We start from the raw sequence: 20,561 nt of genomic DNA, 5'->3' as shown, positions 1-20,561 counted from the left end.
TCAGACGTGTATCCATATTCACAATCGACGTTTCTGTGCAAGCACTGAATATTTCCTTTAGTGCACGACTTTTATTGGCTGAGGGCGCACGCCACAGCCCACTGACGTCACCAAGACGAGTAAACAAGAGTGGGTGAAAGGGGTAATTAACAATATCAAGTACACCAAAACATGCATGTTGATTTGCAATATCTGGCAGACGATACAAATGAGCGCCACTACATAGAGTGATGAATACACATTTGTAGCTTGTATAGAAGATTGTTTATCTCAAGTTTATTCTAGTCGCCAGACCCATAAAAACAAATTGATGAGTCAAGTGGGTTAACAAAAAAACACACAAGTGTTTGCAATAGTTCGAAATATGAGTTTCTGTATAGACAGCCGCTGAGCCAAAATCATTGTGTGTGCGCGCGTGCCTGTGCGTACAAAAATAATGAGTAGCGTTAAATGAATACTTAGTAACATTTTGTAGTAAAAACAATATTCATAGTTAATCTATAATTATTACGTTTAGAAAAAATTCGTAGCGCTGACATCAATTCTTTACTTAAGCACTGGTCATACGATTTTTAAGACATAGCAATACCTGTACTATTTACAGACATTGATAGAAGATGGTAAGTACTCCTTCCACTGGTTATTGTTACACAGTACTAGTGGGTGGGAATACATTTTCAAAAGTGACTTTTACACAAGTACATATAGGACCGAAACAATTGCCACCAACTGTCCCCATCCAACCCATAAACCGACCGCACCCGATGCTTTGTACATGTACGACTTCTCTCCAACGTACACCTTCCATACGCGGAAGTTCGGCTCTGGGCCGGTGATGTTCAACTCGTTAAACAAGAACTGTTGCAGCTTGTTCGACACAAACCACAGGTAGCCCTGGTTGTCAAAGGCGAAGGCGTTCGGCCATTGCATCCTGACGTCACTGATAAGGAGGGGCGATGACGAGGACACATCTTGTGATGACGTGTCCCACTTGTACACGGCGTTGAGTTGCAGTGCGCCGTAGTACAGGGTGCCTTCGTTGGAAATGGCGATGCCATCGCTTTGGGACGCCTTGCGACCTGTAATGGAATTTCAACCTTGTTTCAGTGTAAAGATTGCCAAGGAACTGTAGGGATGATAGTCTTGAGCGGCAACTTGTTGGTCATTGGTCATCGAATGAAGGAATGAGCCTAAAGGTATGTCCTGAAGTTGACGAATCACACTGGGTCACCCTACGCTTCGCGATAAGTGTGTTGGGTTCTTTAATCGGCATAGGTTTCATGCCTGAGGCTCCCCATACACGGGCCCAAAGGCTTAACGTCCCCATCCGAAGGACGATTTGATCGCTAATGCAACCCCTCACACCGTGCCCGAGCGGAGTTTGAACCTCCACTCTCTAGCTCTACAGGAGGGCTCATATGCCTTGTGGATTCATATGACTTACCGCTTACCCACACAAGGCACGGCGAAAGCAACATGGATTGTCGCTGAAGAACGTAAAAAGAACCACCATGTTCTGAAAGTGAAGACTGTACCTACCTAGCTCTTTCACACTCGCTCCAACATCTGTCACCGTGGGCTGTTTCAGAAGGCTTGTCGGCAGTGTGTAGAGGTTGTAGCCGGCCAGGGCGCAGTAGTATAGCTATGATAGAAAAATATTTTTTCTTTACTCTAACATTATCCCTAAACGCAAAACACTTGAACAAGTAGGATTTGCCAACCCAGCAAACGTTCATGTGTACCCAAGACTACATGATCACAATGTGGCAACTTCGCATTGGATTCGAAAACCTATGGCTTGCCATTTGTTCTTGGAAAACGGGAATAATCTTTTGGCACGTTTCGGAAGCTAGAGAGATTCTAGAAAATTTAAACCGTTTATAAGTTGTAAATGTTTAAAAATAGCCTATCAGATGTGGGCATCATCTCACATTCACTTAATCTAGCTGGTTTGATTTAGATTTGACCAAAATTCAATTTTAGATCTGATTCAACAACCCTCCATAATATGAACGGGAACTAACCTTCATGTTTTCCCCTATTGGAGACAGCGCCACGCCGTTCACAGGTATCGGGGGAAAGGTGTAGTTTCGCCCGTTGATCGTCATCTGTCTTCCGTCTGCGGCCGCGGTCATACTTGGGTGGGTAATTCTGGGGGAACAGCAAAGAAAAAAAATTAGTTGAACGAAACGATTATTTGTTATTGAGTGGTCCAACTACTCTTTCTTCGAAGTCTTAGGCTGAATAGCGAAGGGCTTACGATTGGCGGGCTGAATCACAAGAGCCTGTAATATAATGGCAGTTTTTCAGTGATCTGGTGGCCTGAATACGACAGAATACCACCGGTGCGGCCATTGGTTGAGGACTACAACCACTTACACCGGAAAATACATCTACTCTTTTCGATGGTGGGTTCTTAAACGTGCTCGAGGTTTGGCTCTCCTCAAACACGGGACCTCCAGTTAACGAAGCTGCCTGACAGCCTGCCGACATACTGCTCCATCCATCATCATTTAAGGGAGAGACGGGAGCCGGTACCGACTTTCAGACACTTTTGACACATCGTCACGTGTCCATCCATCCTAAAGAAGGGCTTACGATTGGCAACATGTTTCTCTGAATTGTTTTGGTTGGGACAGAAAAAATTATGACAGTGTTTTATACCTGTGCGACCTGTCCTGCTTGTAATCGTACACCACGATCCCTCCCGCCAGGCTCGAGTCGGAGATGTACGCGAACCACTCGTCCGAGTCGTCTGCAGAACTGTCAATCACGATGTCGTTCAGGAATGCGGTACTGTTGGAAGCCACGCTGTTAGGGAACGTGTGGACCCGGACCATGTCTTTCTTCTTAATGTCGTAGACGAGGAGCTTCGGGGCGCAGACTTGGGGGAGGTTGGGGTCGAAGATGTTCAACCGACCGTTGTCGATGATCCACATGCGTCCCAACCGGTCGATTTCCATGCTCTGCAAAATACAGAGATTGTCGGTATACAGATTACTATTATAAAGATTCAACAGTATTAAAGTACCTACAAGTAGCTCTTGCGGGAAACATTCTACTACGAAGAGCCTCGTCGGCGGCCTATACAATATACCTTCGGGACGCTCTGCTAAACCAGGCTTAGGTTTCCACTTTTGGGTGCGTGGTCTTTAACCAGCTGTCAGCCAATCAGAGAATCGGCTTTACCAAATGAAAACATTTAAGCGATTCTCTCATGCATTGGCTGACACCTGGTCAGTGACAAAGAGATATGAACGGAAGAAAGAAGAGGGTATGAAGTAAATGAGGAAGTCTTTTACTGTTTTCAGTTTAACGTGTTCACTAAGTTCCGACTTTGACTGTCGGATTTCTGGATTACCTGAGACCATGCGCACAATTCCGTTTTAGCAAATTAACTGTAAAATGAATGGTCTCCTACCTGTACATACTGGATGGTGGAACAGTTCCCGACTTCCTGCCACTCCCAGCTGGGGAAAGGACGCAGCACGGGCCGCCCTCCCTTCATGATCACGGACCTGGGGTACACGGGACCAGAATTGTCAGCCAAAGGGAAGCAAAACGTTTGTGAGAATTGCTTTTATCGGAGCGTCCCTGTGGTCTGTGGCTTAGACGTGCTCGAAGTGTGGGCACTTTTTTAAACAGATAAACAAAAACTGCAAACCCAACCACAGGTGCAGCATGTAGCAGCATGTAGTGCGTTACATTCGTTGTTTACCTCTTTCTCTATCTTTATTTCTCTCTCTTCCTCTCTCTCAGTCTCTCTCTCTTCTCCTCCTCCGTCGAAGTCGAAGCGTAATGACTAAAAGCTTGAGACAGAGGTGATTTGTTTCGGTAGCTAGTAGCGCAATGCGGCTCTACCACGGCTAGCTCTGATAACCAAGCACATCAGGTCACCCCTGGCCTTCTTGATAAGTGTGCTGAGTTCTTTTGCATTACATGTACTTCCACACGTCACTAGATACCTAGGCAGACGTTACGTTACTCACGTCAGTGTCGCCGGTACGCCTGATCGCCACCGCGGAACGGTCAGGTACACGACGCCACCGTACGTCTTGATGCCGTTGATGCTGTTGTTTATCGGGGCGAATGACCCGTCGTCGAGCGCGAGCTGTGTTTAACATTGGTGAAAACAAGCTCTTCAAATTGAAGTTGATTCAAAAGAACCACTTCAGAAGTTAAGCCGGCTTATACTATGTCAACTATTCCACAGATGCAGCAACAATGCTTCTCTTTGAGCTATGGTGCGCCATGATGATAGTATCGTACCAACTGCACAGCGAAACACTAGCCCGATTTAATTTCAACCATAGCAAGCCTTCCACCCAAAGCCATATCGACAGTGAGACTGCGTGTTGCAATGACTTCCACGAGATGTAAAAAAAAATAATTGCTCAAATGTTACTATAAACTCTACGTACAGTGGCTCGCATTTAGCGTCTCCATCTCTTTTGGAGTCTAAACGAAAGCCAGTAGACATTGGTCAAATAGGGCAAATAAGAGCTAGCCAAACCTGAAAGACTCCGATAGAAACTATTTTTGGCAGCTATCTACATTTAGATAAATACAAAACAAACATACCTGTCGGGCATCGTCGCTGTTCCAGTCATAATCTATAGATGTCCACTCGTACACCAGGACGGTGTCACCACTGATCAAATCGGCTCCTTCGGTCCTTCCCAACATGCACAGGGCGCACAGTAGAACCAATGTCAATGACCTCGCCATGGCCGCCATCTTGAATGCCAGGAATCGTCCTCTAAGTTTTGTTGTATCTAGAAATCAGAATACGTGATGACAAAGAATTAACATGTAGATCTGTTACATTATCAGCTGACAGTTCTACAATAACAGGTATGCATTTCTCAAAACGTGACGCAACATCAAGTTGTGGAGCAAAACGTTCCACAAAAGTTGATTTGACTGTTCAATACTATAGCAGAAGGTCATCTAAGTTCACAGGATCCCCGACAAAAAGACTAACGTTAGAATTTCTGCAGTAGCTATTCAACAAGGCAGTCCTGGAGCACACATAACCTACAGGATCTTAGCTAATGCCGGTGTAAACCCAGACTCATCCACTGATGATCAGTCTCACAAGCCTACATGTACTTATCAGACAGGCCCCACTCCGAAGGGCCACAAAACTTACTGCACTGGCGACGATCAATAGCATAAGTACGCACCGCTTCAGCTGTCACCAAAACACAACTGCAGAGGTTTGTTACTAGCTACAGTTAAGGGCGGCCATGTTTACGATCTAACGTTCTGGTTCAGTGCCCAGTACCTTTGAAAGGTCCGGTGTCGAGGTCGATCCCATGCCCTGTCCACCTCGGTCCCTCAATAAATACAAACGTCTTGTTGGTTGAACTGCTAATTTTATTGGACACCCGAGATAATTCTATTTGTTGTCGCTGTTCACTTGAGGATCAGTCAATAATCACTGAAGATTTCTACAGTGGTCTACATGTAGTCGTTCAGATCTTTGTGAGAACGTAACCCTCCAAGCAGATGTAAGGAGTGGCGATCGTAATGTTCTCCAACTGCTAAAAGTTTGTGTGTGGCTGAAGGCGTCGAAAGACCGGCTTGTTGCACTGTTGTGGATCACTACATTTCTACCTAGGCATTTGACACGCCGAACCAAACGTGGGTGACCTGGCCCGAGGCATTAGTGGGGAAGGGATTCGAAAATTCACGGTACGCGAAAGAAAATACAAGTTGTTCTTACCGTCTAAAGCTACTTGAAGATCAGTCCAAGGCGTAGATATATTTTCCTACCGTACCATGGAAAAACTCTAGTACCGATCGTAGCCAACAGCTGACCGGTTGGGACACTGGTGTCGTTACGGTGTTGTACTACACGTAGTGAATCACTACTAGCACTACAGACGATAATGGGGCGTCTGTCAGCACTGGAAGGTCATACAAAACTGGTTCATCCACCTTGTAAATCAACGGATGACTGGTAAGCTATGCAAGCCTGTAGAAGTCTCCAACATTATAGTTTAAAACCCTTAAGATGATTTTAAGGTGTTTTGGCAAACCAAGTGTATACCCAATACGTTTGCAAAAAGTTTTAGATATGTAAATTAGTGGTATTTCAGGTGAACTCAGGCTCAAAGCGTTTGATGTATACATTTCCAGTGTTGATGAAATAAAGAGTTCAATGATTTAATGATTACCTTATAACTTTGCATACCTTAATCCAGCAATTTTCATCCACTCCAGGTCTCCTTGTCTGTGGTGCTCAACGTCGCCCGCTTCCTATGATGCACTGTGCGACACTATTTCTAAATTCAATGGACACGAAACCGTATACCTTGTCCTTGAAATCGGAATGCGATACTTCTTTGTGTTCTCTTCTGTTACGCGGTTCCACGTCACTCTCATACTTACAAAACTGTAATATACTCAATATAGTTCATACTTACATCCATTGTACAGGCACTCAGGCAGATTCATTTAATGATAGATACCAACTTGTACTGTCTACTGTTATTTTCCTTTTATCCGTTTTTATTTATGCTTGTCATTATGTCTCTTTGTTGTATGTGTTGAGTAGAAGGCTTCAAATAAGCAATCGCTTCCTGCCTAAGACTCTGTTAACATATACGAATAAAACAATACTTCTTTGAGAACAGCTAAGGCGCGGAAAGGCAATTTTCTACCTACTTCTCTGCCCCTGAGGTCTGCTGATAACAGTCAAGCCTGGATTCGGCAATTCAGACTGAGGAAAAATGGTAGCTGAGGACAGGGTGGGGTTAACTATGTAGAAATGGACAGGACTGTTTTAATGTGGCTTGTGACTGGAGATGGTTACCTGTGCCAAGTGGTTGCCCGACCAGCCTTGATTACGGTACTTACGTCAGCAAGCCTAGGGGGCAGAGAAGTAGTAAAAACACTCCTAACGTTACATATATATTTATGGTTCCGTCTGTCTAGTGTATGACATGTGAACTTCTAGTCTAGAGACCAGACTGAAGACTTTCGGCAACATACGATACGTTTATTCTAGTTCGCAAGCACATAATACATTAGATATAATCCACATCTTACATCAATTACCTTTGTAGGAACGTTACAATAAATAAATCTTCGGTATACAAATAGTTTTTGGCACAAGCACAACAGCAATAATCTGTCTCTATACATACATGTATACACAACCCATTGGATGCTAACATCTTTCTTTACATATTCTCTGGCTTTCAGTTGTTTGAGAGTGATTTGGTACATATATTTGTGGCGAAATATGAAATTACAGAAAATTAGATCGATGAAAGCAGAATCGGTGGTTAAGATTAATCATGACTTGAAAGTTCATCTGTGTTGCTGGAAATTATTCTGAGGCAAAATTTGAACTGTAATTTCCAACACGACAAAAATTGCCTTACTCAAATTTTCGACTGTCCAGCTCCAGTCTTTGTCAAGGAATGAGCAATATCTGCCAAAGACTAAAGTTGGACAGTAGAAAATTAGACGTCCACTTTTTGGGTTTTTGAAATTACAGTTTAACTTTGCTTCAGAAAGTTTGATGATGGTCTTTGGTATAGCGAGTGATTTGTATTGATTTGTCTATGAACAGAATAGGTAAAACATTGAGCAACGTTTCGACGTTGATGGTCTAGATCTATCATAAGCTTTGGTAATTTAAGTATTAGGTGATCATGTTATTGTAGCAATGTTGGTCCAGACATGGCATTTGAAACCGGGTCATGAATATGATTTTTTTCTCAACACGGCGGAGAGCGATATCTATCGAAATGGAAGTGTACTGCAGAAACAACAAGCTTCTACCTAGAGCCTCTAGAATGAGAAACAGAACCACGATATTCTGGTAAGAACTATCAACTAGTCATGTGTAAACTTGGATATGCAGAGGTATTTCATTTCAATTTGGACACAACATAGAACGTATTCACACTTTCCGAAAAGGGAAAGAACTGGTGTTTTTTGTAATCAAGATTTCTCACCATTTCATACTTCAAGAATACATTTGTGATAGGGTATTGGAATTTTCTTGTACACAACTTAAGGATCTTTTCATCTGAAAACATTTCGATAGTACGTTTACTACCATTCTCAGACTGTCGGGGACGTTGACAGGTACAATTTAGATGTGTCCAAAAGAATTCCATATACTTGATTTAGCAAATCCGATAAAACTATTCACCGACTTTCATCCATTTTTGGCGACGCCTCAAGGACGGAGGCGTTTTCTAAACATCCTTACACTAACACCAAACGTATGGGCAGTGGCTATACAAAGAAGCTCATGACACTATGGCTGTCTTCTTCTTGAACCTCGCTCTCCCTACTCGACTCTACATCCTCAACGTCCGCTTCCGACTGTGCGGAACTCTCGTAATCGGTCCTGTCTGACGTCATGTCCGTGACGTCAGAGATGACGTCAGAGCCTTGAGAGAGTTTTAAGGTGCGAGGTACGATGGAAGGTCGCGGGGCGGGGACTGGCTTCTGTGGCGGTCTCTGTACTTGGGTTGTCTTCAGGATTGATATTCTGGGAACTTTGATGCTACCGCTGGAAGAACGCGGGGTCGAGTTGGGGGTTGTGTGAGAACTGGACAGTGGGGATGTGAAGGGGGATAGCGGTATCCCTTGTAGGCTTGCCGCGGGAGAAGCACATGGGCTCTGAGAGGGGGTTCCGTTGGAGCTAGCACTGGTGTAGGGGCTGCCGTAGTAAGGGCTCGGTACGCCGTGCACTTTTCTTCTCGGCACCTCCAGAAGGATTTTGTTCCCCTCATAGTCCGTGGTTTGCCATCTGACGTCACTGATGGGGCTGCACACGTTGGGCAGCAGGGGCACCAGTTGTCCGATCTCCTTGACGCGAAACTGCATGATGGCCGCGTCGACGTGTTTTGGCTTGGTGTTGTCCGGCAACATTTTCAACGCGAACTGAACGTCCAATCCTGGCTGCGAATACACCACGAAGCAACAGAAATCCGTCTTTCTCACGTCCATGTCCTTGCGTAGGATCATCTTGTAGAAGCTGATCATGTCCTCCCAATTCTGGCGCGAACAGAACAGCACGAATCGAACGTGTTCGGTCCCATAATGCACCTGGCGGGCCGCCCACAAGGGCATGTCCTCTGCGAAGGTAAAGAAGTCTTGGTTGTTGGGCGGGTAAGGAACAACGTTTCCTGAAGGCATCGCCTTGTGGTGGAATCTCCAAGGTTGTTTCTTGAAACACTCGTGGACTTGAGAAATCTTATCCCGAGCGAGTTCCTCGTGATAGAACAACATGATGGCGAGGGAGGGGTAACTTGGCGCGTCGTGGTTGTGGCCGTTGACGCCATTTTGAACGGCCGACGACGGCCTGCGTTTCTTGCGCCCCCTTTCGGCGATGCAGAACAACTGCAGGTCGGCGTCGAACCAGTCCAGGAGCGGTTGCAGAGTCCTGCGCGTGCGCGTGTTCTCGCCGGGGTCCACGATGAAGTGGATGGTGATCTTGTAAGGATCGCCGGAACTTTCCACGTCCCACATCTCATCTCCGGTACCTGGAGAAGGAAACACAAGGCAATATCACTATAAGTCGTGAAATTAGATACCCATGAACATAAATCGATTCACATACTTCATATCAAGATCATATCGTCCTTCGGTGAGGACGTGCATATGGGGTCAAACCGCAATCCTCTAATCTGCAGGTTAAAGAACCCAACACAAAGTGGGGCTCATGCCTTCTCTTTCGTCCCTCGATGACCAATGAACAAAATCCTATATGGGTTGTTTGTTAATAGTGACTTTTAAACCACCATTCTGGTTGGTTGAGCCCGAAAGAGTCATATTTCATATCATAATTGCTTGACTGAAATAGCGTACAAAGTTTAATTTACCTGATAACTTCCATAGTTAAATATCCCAACATGGCGGACATTACTTACGTCATAGTCACGTGATTGCAAACATCCTATACTATGTTACCTTCACCAAAACGTTCGAGTGCGTTTTGTTTTTACACACACCTAGTTTTAACACGGCAATTTGTTGTTAACTACACAAACAAGGTAAGTACACCTTTTGAACTTACTTTCTCACGCTCTTGCGAGCCTTTTGTGCGAAATATTTTGTTCCGCGTCAGGTCAACTTTATTACAAAGGCTCTAACCACAACACACTCGCATTTTTCGAAAGCTCAACTGTCAATAACCGTAAGCAGAAACTCTTTGATGTCTTTTGAAAGCCGTATAACTCATTTACCGGACTCTATTGTGCAACGTCTCAAAAATATTTTTGCCACAGCACCTCCAATCTTTCACCTTGGCAGTACAATAAGGTGAATAAAGAAGGACGATTTGTAAAACGTGCGAATATTTGATTTTAGTTTATGTATTCTTACAGACAATCTAAAAATCTATTCCTCCTGTTCGCAACACCCTTGTTCGCATTTGGACATGAATCGGCAATGAAGTCTGAATGTTCAACGCATGAACGCCCACACATGCATAAGTAATATTGTCTGTTTTATAATTCAGACGGCGCCGGTGCCATATGGGACGATGAGACATTTGTAACCATAAACGAAGTCGTCTAGACCCTATCATGACTAAGACTAAGCATCTTATTATACACGTTATATACAATTCATTTTGACTCCACCGCCATAAGTTTCTGTTTTACTTTTATCTTGATACAAAGTAGTGTATTTGTATATTTCTAATATTATATGATTCGCAATTTATCTAAAGTCATGCTGAGGTAATTTTTACATAATTCTTATCGACTGATTCTGTCTACACCTTTTTCAGACGTCAAAGTCAACTGCGAGAATTTAACTGTTGACAATTGCGAGAACGATTCAATGTCAACAGTGTGTAGCTGCTACACGTCGGAAAACCATTAAAAGGAATACAAATATATGGAGCAGAAAGCAACCACTAACGCTACTGTATAACTAATTGCCTGTGACAGTCTAGCCGCAACGGGACGTAATGAGGCTTTACTGTACCACCTTCTCGTAATGTTAGAACCCATTACAAGCACGCAAGAGGATGACCATGGTGTCCATTAGTGTAGATGCATTTTTAATGGTAGTGAGCGTGATTCAAGGCTAACCTAGTCACGACCAGCCTTTGCCTACTCTCCAAGCAGAGGTTGTTGGGTAAAACTGTGACCTTCTTATCATATGCCCCAACAACCTCTGCTTAGAGAGTACCTTTGCCGGGGCTACCTTTACCGGGGCTACAGCCCTTGGCCTCTAGAAGCTTCTACAACCGCCTGACCAACTAAGACCTAGCGGTGATTCTGTAGTCTCGACAAACTAACTACGCTGGCTGAAAAAAATAGTCAAATTTACCCAAATAGGAAAAATAATCAGCGCCAGCTGAGTTTGGCGTCCATTGGGTTTCATTTTCCGGCGCAAGGAAGGAGAAATGCTACCATTACCGCGGACTCACTCATCTTGCCAATCATTCACTCAATTTTCGACGAATTTTACTACCTATAAACCATTAGAAAGGCCTGGTGGGGGATAGTGATTCTGCCTATAGCTACCTGGAAAAAATTATCAGCCTGGAGTCCCTGGCTAGGTGGCTGCCAGAGCTTACAGTGGCAGATGACGAAACCTGGCTACGCAGCCTCTCGAGACCAGATTAATTCAAGGCTAAAGCACCATTGTTGGATTTGGAAAATAGTTTATGTTGTTTTGTGAGATTGTGAAAGTAGAAAGATATAATCAATAGCTATTGTGCCAGTCACACATTTGTGTCAAATTACGTTTTGTCTTTTGACGTATTCTGGCATTGAGCTGATCATTAGACAAATCATCTCCTGATAATGACCTCTTCAAAATGACAAGTTACTTTATCACTGTATTCACACCGTACAGAGGAAGTTGAATGAAAAAACGCTCATCAAAAATTCTTATCTCTTTTTGGGTCAACAAAAATGCCATTCTAATTTGTCTCCTCGCAATGACAAGCAACTACATTGCATTTTATACTGTCGTTTCATGCAGGGAAACTTAGCATTACGTGCCTCATCGTGACATTGAAGGGTTTCTCAAATATTCTTATCTCTTTCTGGATCAGACCTAATTGTCGTTGTTGTCTTTTATAAGACAAAATCCAATCAAGCTTCCCATAATCCTCTTACTAGTGACCTCTATTGAAGGTCAAACAAAATTGTCTTCTCGTCTATTCTAATGTGATTGCTTCCCTTAATGCATCTTCTATACTTCATCATACAGCGTTTCAATTTTTCATCCTTTCATTCGTTTCGAGCACTGTATTCCATTACTAGGTTGTAAATGGCTCTAAGTGACTTTCCGGTATTTCATTGATGTCGTTAATCTTGAAAAGTATTGAGTTTGATCCCAATTCGTCTATTGAACGAGCGATGACACAAGCTCTATCAACCGCTGCGATCGTGCAGCATCTTTTGTGTTGAATGTTGGGGTCACGACTTCTGAGTATATCTTATTCATACAAGCAATAAAGGTACGGCAACATATCTGCGTGCTGAGGCCAGAGGGTATCGTAAGTTTATACAACAACCAGATGTTTGGTGAAATTCCGAATGAAACCATATATGCAACTGTAATCAAACAAAATGGACAGGAAACATTTTATTTCGATGACTCGCAAGTTAGTCCTTTGCCAGTCATTATGAAGGTAGTAATCTGCAACCAGAATTGGGATTTCTGCCCTAATAATATCGGGAATTGTCCAAGTACTAGTAGAGTTACCTCATTTGAAAGAACCTATTACACAGCAGAGTCTTCTTGAAGGAAGGAAGAAAGAGACTCGGCAGCTATAATAGGTTTGAAAACCAGTCTATACATCCCTTTCAAAATAAATTACTAATAGTCGACCAGAAAAAAGCTAGATAAAAGTGGTTACAGGTGACGAGGTTGCATTGGGCCTTCTCTGGCTAGGTAAACCCTCTATCAAGGGCTCTTACCATTTTAAGCCAAGACGTCGAATGGCCGAGTGACTAGGCTAGCAAACACGAGATTTAGAGGTCACGGGTTCGCCTTCCCTCCTGGCATTCCTGGACAGACGTTGTGTTCTTGGGAAATATACTTTACACGACTTTCCTCACTCCATCCAGGTGTGAATGGGTACCTGACTTCGATTTTGAACTTACAAGGTGGTAGGAGAGGGATGAGCTCTGCCTTCTAATACTATGCCCTAGACACAGCGGATAACAAAGTTAAACCACTGCCCCGCGGCCTAAAAAAAGGGCTAAGGGACTACCTTTACCTTTACATTTTCTCACTATCCAAAGAAACTTGACGGAGATTTTAAAAAGCGTACAAAAGCGGTACTTACTCTCCGTACTTGACGACACGGACGACATCTTGCCGTTGAGAGATCCACCCCTAAACAGGAAATAAAACAATACAATGATTACCACAGGTTCGGTGTGATTACAGACTGACGTTGTAATAACAGACAGTTTGTGTGATGTTAATAACAAACAGATTCTACAGCTAAGAGGATATAAATTGTTGATTGTTTATACATAACAGTCAATGTAAGTACACACAAATGATGAAATACGAATCCACTGCTGATAAGATTTTAGTTAATTCAGTTTTCTTTCTTTCTTTGATAGTAACACTGGATCTGGATGATAAATATGCCATCTAACCCAGTTTTTGGTAAGCTGGTATTTGCAATTGTCAGGAATCTCAAGGCTGCAACGCAAGTCAGATAAGTCATGGGAAACACAAATTTCTCATATGATTGGCAAGGCGTCCAAACGAGTGTCCACTCTTAACAAATTGAAATTCAGATTATCACGAACAGTACTTGATGTTATTTATAAATCCTTTATTCGTCCTCTCCTTGAATATGCTGACATTATTTGGCATGGATGTACTTTATATGATTCCCAGCGATTAGAACGTGTCCAATACGAATGCGCGCTTGCAGTCTCAGGGGCTGTAAGAGGGTCTTCGTATTCTTCGCTACTTTCTGAATTAGGTTGGGAAAAACTTTCGGATCGTCGTCACGTTCACTCTCTGATCATGTTCTACAAAATTGTCCATGGCCATACTCGCCAGTATCTTAAGGATTTGATCCCTCCTGAAGTCTCCATTTCTACTTCTTATAATCTTCGCAACAAACTTAATCTAAGGATACCGCTCTGCTCTACAACTCGATATCAAAAGTCTTTTATTCCTTATGCAACGCATCATTGGAACGGTCTTGGTATAGCTGTTCGATCCTTAAATCTTTCGTTGTTTAAAAAACATCTAGTGAAATTAGTACGTCCCTCTTTCTATTCACATTTTAGTCATGGCCCCCGGTACACTTGCGCCCTCCTCACACGCCTTCGCACCGGCACGTGCAGTCTTAACCTAAGTTTATTTACACGCAACTTAGCAACAAGTCCAGCCTGCACTTGCGGATGTCGAAGCGAAAGCGTTACTCATTATCTTTTGTACTGCCCTATATACAATCAACAAAGACTCAACCTTCTGGGCAACCTACGGAACCTTTTAGCCCCTATTCTTGATATTGATACTTTGTCTGATCAAGCCTTCATTTATTTATTATTAAGAGGTTCATCCTTTGTTTCGTATGATTTCAACTGTAACATTTTAGGCTTGACTCAGCACTATATTTTGACAAGCAGACGTTTTAAAACTTAGTTCAGGTATATTGATATATTCATTGTTTGTTTGTTTGTTAGCTTGTTTGTATTGGACGACCCAATTGCTGTTTCTCATTGCTATTGTACTTGTCTATGTAACTTGTATTTTTTTTTCCAGAGGTGATGTTTAATATTAGCTTCAGCTAGAGTACATCACCTCTGTGTCCTGTATATTCTTCTGTTGTTTAATAAAAAATAAAAAAAAAGTCAGATAAGCAACTGTTTAAACCCCCTTTTAGTTTTATATAATTACTTTCCCTTAGAATTAGCTTTTCGGACCTCCCTACCAAAATGTACAGATATCCATATCCATAACGTGTTTATTTATCCTGTCAACAAACAAAGAAACGCCCCTACCCTCCTAAGAAAAACATCTTAACCCCCTAAAAGATAATTAGTATGTTGAACACAATCCCTCTACATAAACTCGGAAAAGGAGATCGCCGGTAGGATCAGAGTAACCTCCGAAATAAGAGGCTTTAAATCCACGGAGGTGTAAACTCCTTTTCATGTGGCATGGACACGGACATGTTCTAGTGTTCAGGGGATCAGGGGAAGAGGTCGTGTTAGTGTGAGGTTATCGGGGTCCAAGTCTACTATCACATGTACCAGCACGAACCCACAAGCCGAGATACCCTCTGTTTATACACCCTCGCACGAGACAGTGATGGAAAAGAGCGGGCTGAAAAAGTGGACTCATAGGGTGAAGGTAGCAAACATGATCAGGTCGAAACTGATGGAAAGGCAATGGAAATGTGGAAACTTGGCCAACGTTTTAAGTCAAATAGCTCTAGAACTAAAGGTATCTCTAAAAGTATCAATACTGTATAACATAATCTCACTGCGGGTGCTTATTTGTCGCCTGAAATTACGAATTTTGTTTGAAGATTTCAAACAATTTGCAATTGGTGAAATGGGCGCAAACCGGGACATACGCGCAATCACTGAAAATCTCCGTGTAACAATAATGATATCATTACATGCAGTAATAACTAATGAAGCCCCAAAGGCATTGTATGACTATGTTTGGATGGAGGTCATTTCCCTGCAAAAGCAGCTTACCTTTCCTAGATTTTCCAAGAAGCCGGTGTTTCCGTAAGCACTATGATAGTCCCAGAAATACTGGTACAGGTGAATATGAGGTACCCTGATGTTTTCTGGGTAGCTAGTGTATGAGCCCCTGTAGTAATCGGATGGCACCCAGGCTAAACATGAGCTATTTCCGGAGCTGATTCTAGTGAGATGAGATCCCCAGCAGATAACTCCTGGTAATGACGCTATCACGACGGGAGTGCGCAGGTAATACTGGGGAAATGCGCCAATTTTCTCTGACCTTCGCAATTATAAGGTACTTTAGGAAATCGTGTGATTACAAGCAGAGCTAAGAAAGGAAATGACAATGGAAGTGACAACTGTAATGTATGCAGTATGCACTATCAAGTTGAATGTAATATCCACCTATCAATATTTCATATTTCCGTAATAAAAAATGTCAGGAATACATCATGACGTATTTACAGTCTACTATCAAATTGAATGTAACGTTCAATCATGAAGCTTCAAACTATTTTTACTACACCCGACATAAAAGGTAACTTTCTATGTACTTCATATGCCCCCCCCCCCACTTCTTTGCCTGACTCATACCTTTTGTAAAGTGGTGTAATAGATTAAGTGTTTCTGAAAAGAGAAAGGATGGTTTCAGGTACAGAGGTATGCCAAGAAAATGCCTGTGGTAACATTGGTATTACTATTATTAGACTGAACGTACGTACTGGGGGAAATTAGCTAATTTACTTCGACTTTTGCAATGATGAGGTAATTTCGGAAGTGGTGTAATCGCAATTCAGCGCTTACACAGGAAGTGCCGATCCAAACATAGGAAAGGAATACAAGCAAGCTCGTTCACACTTGAAGACTTTGACTGTACACCCAGGAGCAAGTTGAAATGCGGAGGTGAAAGTTAATTAGATTTTGCAAACCCCCGTGCCAGTACCATCCGTAAGGAGATAGGGAAGGGTTGAAGGGTCACCGAACGCTTTGTTCTTTCCACGCTCTCTGGGTTCGACACGTCATTAAGATATCTAAGCAATTTTTCTCCTGCTCGCTCAACTGTCCAGACGGGTTTGTTCCCCTTCGGCGGTGTGGGTTTCACGGATGGGAGGGCAATGCTCTTCTTACACACCAGCACGTGCAATTGATTTACCTCTATTTACCTGCATGAACACTTCAAAAGATTCTCTACTTTCATTACGGCGGGGGTATTGTCCCTAACATCTTTCGCATGGTTCCGCTTGGCTTGAAGCCTTCTTTTTTTCTGTGAACAGTAATTGTTTTCAGATAATGCTCACACATGACATGACAGTAGTTGCGGTATAAGATATTGTCATCGTTTCTACATATTAACTCAAATAAGAAGAGAGCTGCATTTCATTCAGATCTAAAATAATTTTTCGCCATCCCCGATTCATCTCCACCAACACTTATCATGGGATATAATCAACACAGAAAGGCACGTACCTTTCTACGTGGAAATTATGCCGTAACGTACATGTGATAAAGATGTTTTTAATGAAAGGACAACCCGTTCTGTGGTAACGTAAACTTTCTACTTTCTACCCTTCGCTGACTTCGAGTTCGAGTCGCCCTGGTGTGTGTCCTAGCCTTATCTCAACACGAAGGAAACATTAGACCATCTAGTCCCCGTGCGCTGGTATGTGAGACAATCGACTAAAAGAGAGAAAGAAAACCTTTCCACAATCTACCAACAAAGCGATCTGGCTTAACACATACCACGGGATAATGTCTAAGATAACACGGAAGTTATGAAAGTTATACCTTTACGTATACATGTATATATGAGGAAAGCAGACAAACCTCTGTTTGTAGCCCAACCTTCTACCCTTGCCCACTCTTCAAGCTCTTGTGCGTGGCTTCTAAGCGCTTATCTGAACACTATACGGAAACATTGGCTGCCTTGTTTCTGTGCACTAGTATGTGAGACAATCGTTTGAAGGAGAGAAATCTTCTCACAAATCCATCAAAACACAGCGATTTTTCCCGAGGCGACACAACAAATGATAATCTGTGAAAGATCTCCGGAATTATTTAGTGATTGGTCTGATAAGCCTTTCTCTCTAATCATAACAAGTTAGCCGATCCCGACTACTTAAACCAGACAATAGCAGAAACAGGTGTACAACATTGTAGTCATAGCTACATCCCGACGTATTTAGGAACGCATGGACCGGCAAATGATATGATGCTGCTTTTCTGATAATTACCTGACGAAGCGAAAATCTCCGTGCGAACCTTTCTTCAGTAAACGTCTTAAAATTAGGTCATGGACCTTAAACCATCTTCACTTCAACATAACTTTCTCAAGATTAAATTCCAGAAGAGAAAACTTTGTATGTCTCAAAAACATTTCATAAAATTGTATTTAGGTTCGAAAACAATATTATAAATTACATGTTTTCTTATCCAAATGTTGACGGAGAGGTACCATGGGGAAAATCGTACTGGTCTTTTGTTATCTAGTGACAGGAGAGAATGGATGATAATTTATCATTTCTAAAACTACCCCTGTGCCAAGGTATCTATCTGTAGCGTTTCATAAGTTCATGTTAGAAAATCGGGTCGTGGATCACAAACGATGTATTTTTCATGAGTGTGAAAACTCTTGCCTGGATGTCAGACCCCCCGTCTCTATAGTACCTATCGTGTGATAGATATTATATAGAGATTGGGAGTCTGGCATCCAGGCTACGAAAACGCAACCCATAGATTACAAAGTGCGCGTAGCTTCGAATTCAATTAGCGTGAAAAATGTCAACGCATAATTGTATCATTATCGCGCTAATTGTGTGGAAATCAACCCGAGAGCTAATTACTAGTATAGTAGCTAAGAGCCATGCAGTCCCTTCCAACACCTGTTTAAGACTTAACACATAAACACAAAACCATGAACTTTTCATGACATATACATATGCTGATAGAAACTGAGCCATGGAAAGAAGAAACCGTGCGATTATGAGTACTAGTTATGTCAGGGTATGTTTAAAATAACGACCCATGGACCAACATCTCATCTACCCTTTTATAAGGTCAGAAAATCGAGCCATGTGTCACAAACCATGTATTTTTCATGAGTGTGAAAAATCAGCCCATGGATTACGAACTACACGTGGCTTCAATAAACGTGAAAACTTTCACTCATAATTGTGTCATTATCGCGCTAATTGTGTGGAAATCAACCTGAGGAACTAATTAGCTAAGAACCATATGCACACCCTACAAACACCTGTTTGAGATGTCCACACAAATACACAAAACTATGAACTTTTCATGACTTTCTGTCAGTAAAGCTGCGCCATAAAAAGAAGAAACCATGAAATCATGAACAGTCATGTCACGTAAAATCTTCCCTGTGTGTTACGTCAATGAAGGTTAGACATCCACGTAATAATATATACAAGGCAACAGACACAAGATACACAAGGTAACAGTTACTCAATCAACTGGATAAAATATGGAAGCGGGCAGACGTTTCGGACAGCATCCACTGTCATCCAGTGACTAAATGATATCACCTCCCTGTGTTGTTTTCCTAACCAGCGCCTCTGCTATACATAGCTGTGCTAATTGCTGTGACAGGCCGTCCGCAGGCCAGATTTCGTGTCATTAGCCAGCTAGTGCGCTGGGAAACTGGGGCAGCGTAATGGAGAGGCTATTTGCGGACTAGGCAACGGACCACGACGCCATTTCCGTCCGTATATATAAGATCTTTGTCGTATGTATGTCGTACGACAGGGATTACGACAGCAGGTTGGGGAGTCGTAGGGCAGTCGGGATGCGTCGTACAAAATTCAACTGTCTTGTGACAATGTGGTCGAAGATGCTTATGCCTTAGCATGTACACTATTAGATAGATTTCCTCTACTGTTGATATATTAGATTAGTTTAGATTAGTTCTTTGGAATTGTTAGATGTTAGAAATAGTTCAATTGTCATGTATCTACAAGGCACCATACATGTACATTGTACCTATTACAATAGTCGCGCAATAAAGTTCTTCTTCTTCCTCTATAAAAGCCTACGACTGAACAAATCGCACGACGTGAATACGAATGCGTCTTGAGCAACACGGATTGCATATGATATCTGACGCCTTGTTGGCAATTATGAAGGGACATACTGCATAAATTGATAGGCTATACCTTTACATTGTGGCAGTTCATGTGTAAAAAGAAGCAGCACAGGTAGACACAGCTTGCCTTCTTTTTAGTTGAACCTATTGATGGGGCTTTCAGGAAAAAATCGTACAACGTGAATGCGCCTTGAGCAATACAGATGACATTTAATATAGTCTATGAGGCCATGTTGGTGATTATTCAAAGACTGCATACTGATTGATATTCATAGGTTATACTTTTACATTGATGCAGTTCATGCATGAAAAGTAGTACTACAGGTAGACATAACTAACTTTCTGTTGAGTTAAACCTATTGAGAGGGCACCCAGGAAACTATTTCGTCCTGTACCAACACTCAAACTACCGGTTCAATCCACCATCTTTACAATTCTCCGGAAAAAAGTAATCGCACCCTCTAGTGTAAGCTTTCCGGCGTTACCTTGGCCTAAAACACGAGTAAAAAGATCGTTTACTCATACATACACCTCTCCAAAACAAGTGCTCTCAAGAACAAGGATCGTTGAAAAAATGTTGGTACTTTCCCACGCACCAAAGCGTTCCTGAATGTCGTGAATGCTTCGAAGTTTTTCAGTCTTGCCACCGGTCCCAAACAGTTCCAAACATCGAGCGTAACCTCACACCACGACATTGTTAGATATGCCGAAATACAATGGCGCCTAGGATCGCTTTCAACCAAGGCATATAAGTTTGCCGTAAGCGTATAAAGTCGGCCACAACTCAGACCTCG

At 42.5% G+C, this 20,561-nt stretch overlaps 2 protein-coding genes across 4 annotated transcripts in view; both read right to left on the bottom strand.

The window, feature by feature from the left end:
• Positions 1-690: 690 nt before the first annotated feature.
• On the bottom strand, positions 691-4,737 carry LOC136422491 (major royal jelly protein 1-like). Its single transcript, XM_066410261.1, has 7 exons — positions 4,582-4,737; positions 3,990-4,111; positions 3,422-3,518; positions 2,665-2,966; positions 2,025-2,151; positions 1,540-1,642; positions 691-1,079 (listed from the first exon to the last, which is right to left on the bottom strand). Exons 1-7 carry the CDS (start codon positions 4,735-4,737, stop codon positions 691-693), a joined length of 1,296 nt encoding a protein of 431 aa, XP_066266358.1.
• A 2,250-nt stretch (positions 4,738-6,987) lies between these two features.
• Positions 6,988-20,561, bottom strand: part of LOC136423294 (protein FAM124A-like) — a 70,709-nt gene continuing 57,135 nt past the window's right edge. For all 3 annotated transcript variants that reach the window (XM_066411418.1, XM_066411419.1, XM_066411417.1), the window contains 2 exons: positions 13,289-13,338; positions 6,988-9,515 (listed from right to left, as the gene is read on the bottom strand). In XM_066411418.1, coding sequence (XP_066267515.1) covers positions 8,260-9,515; positions 13,289-13,316 — 1,284 coding nt within the window. In that variant the 5' untranslated portion in view covers positions 13,317-13,338 and the 3' untranslated portion in view covers positions 6,988-8,259. The remainder of the gene's footprint in view (positions 9,516-13,288; positions 13,339-20,561) is intronic.

The sequence above is a fragment of the Branchiostoma lanceolatum genome, chromosome 17, assembly GCF_035083965.1.
Source record: "Branchiostoma lanceolatum isolate klBraLanc5 chromosome 17, klBraLanc5.hap2, whole genome shotgun sequence".
Taxonomy (NCBI): Eukaryota; Metazoa; Chordata; class Leptocardii; order Amphioxiformes; family Branchiostomatidae; genus Branchiostoma; species Branchiostoma lanceolatum.
The sequence above is the reverse complement of the archived record's forward strand: the minus strand, read 5'-3'. Positions and strand labels throughout refer to the sequence as shown.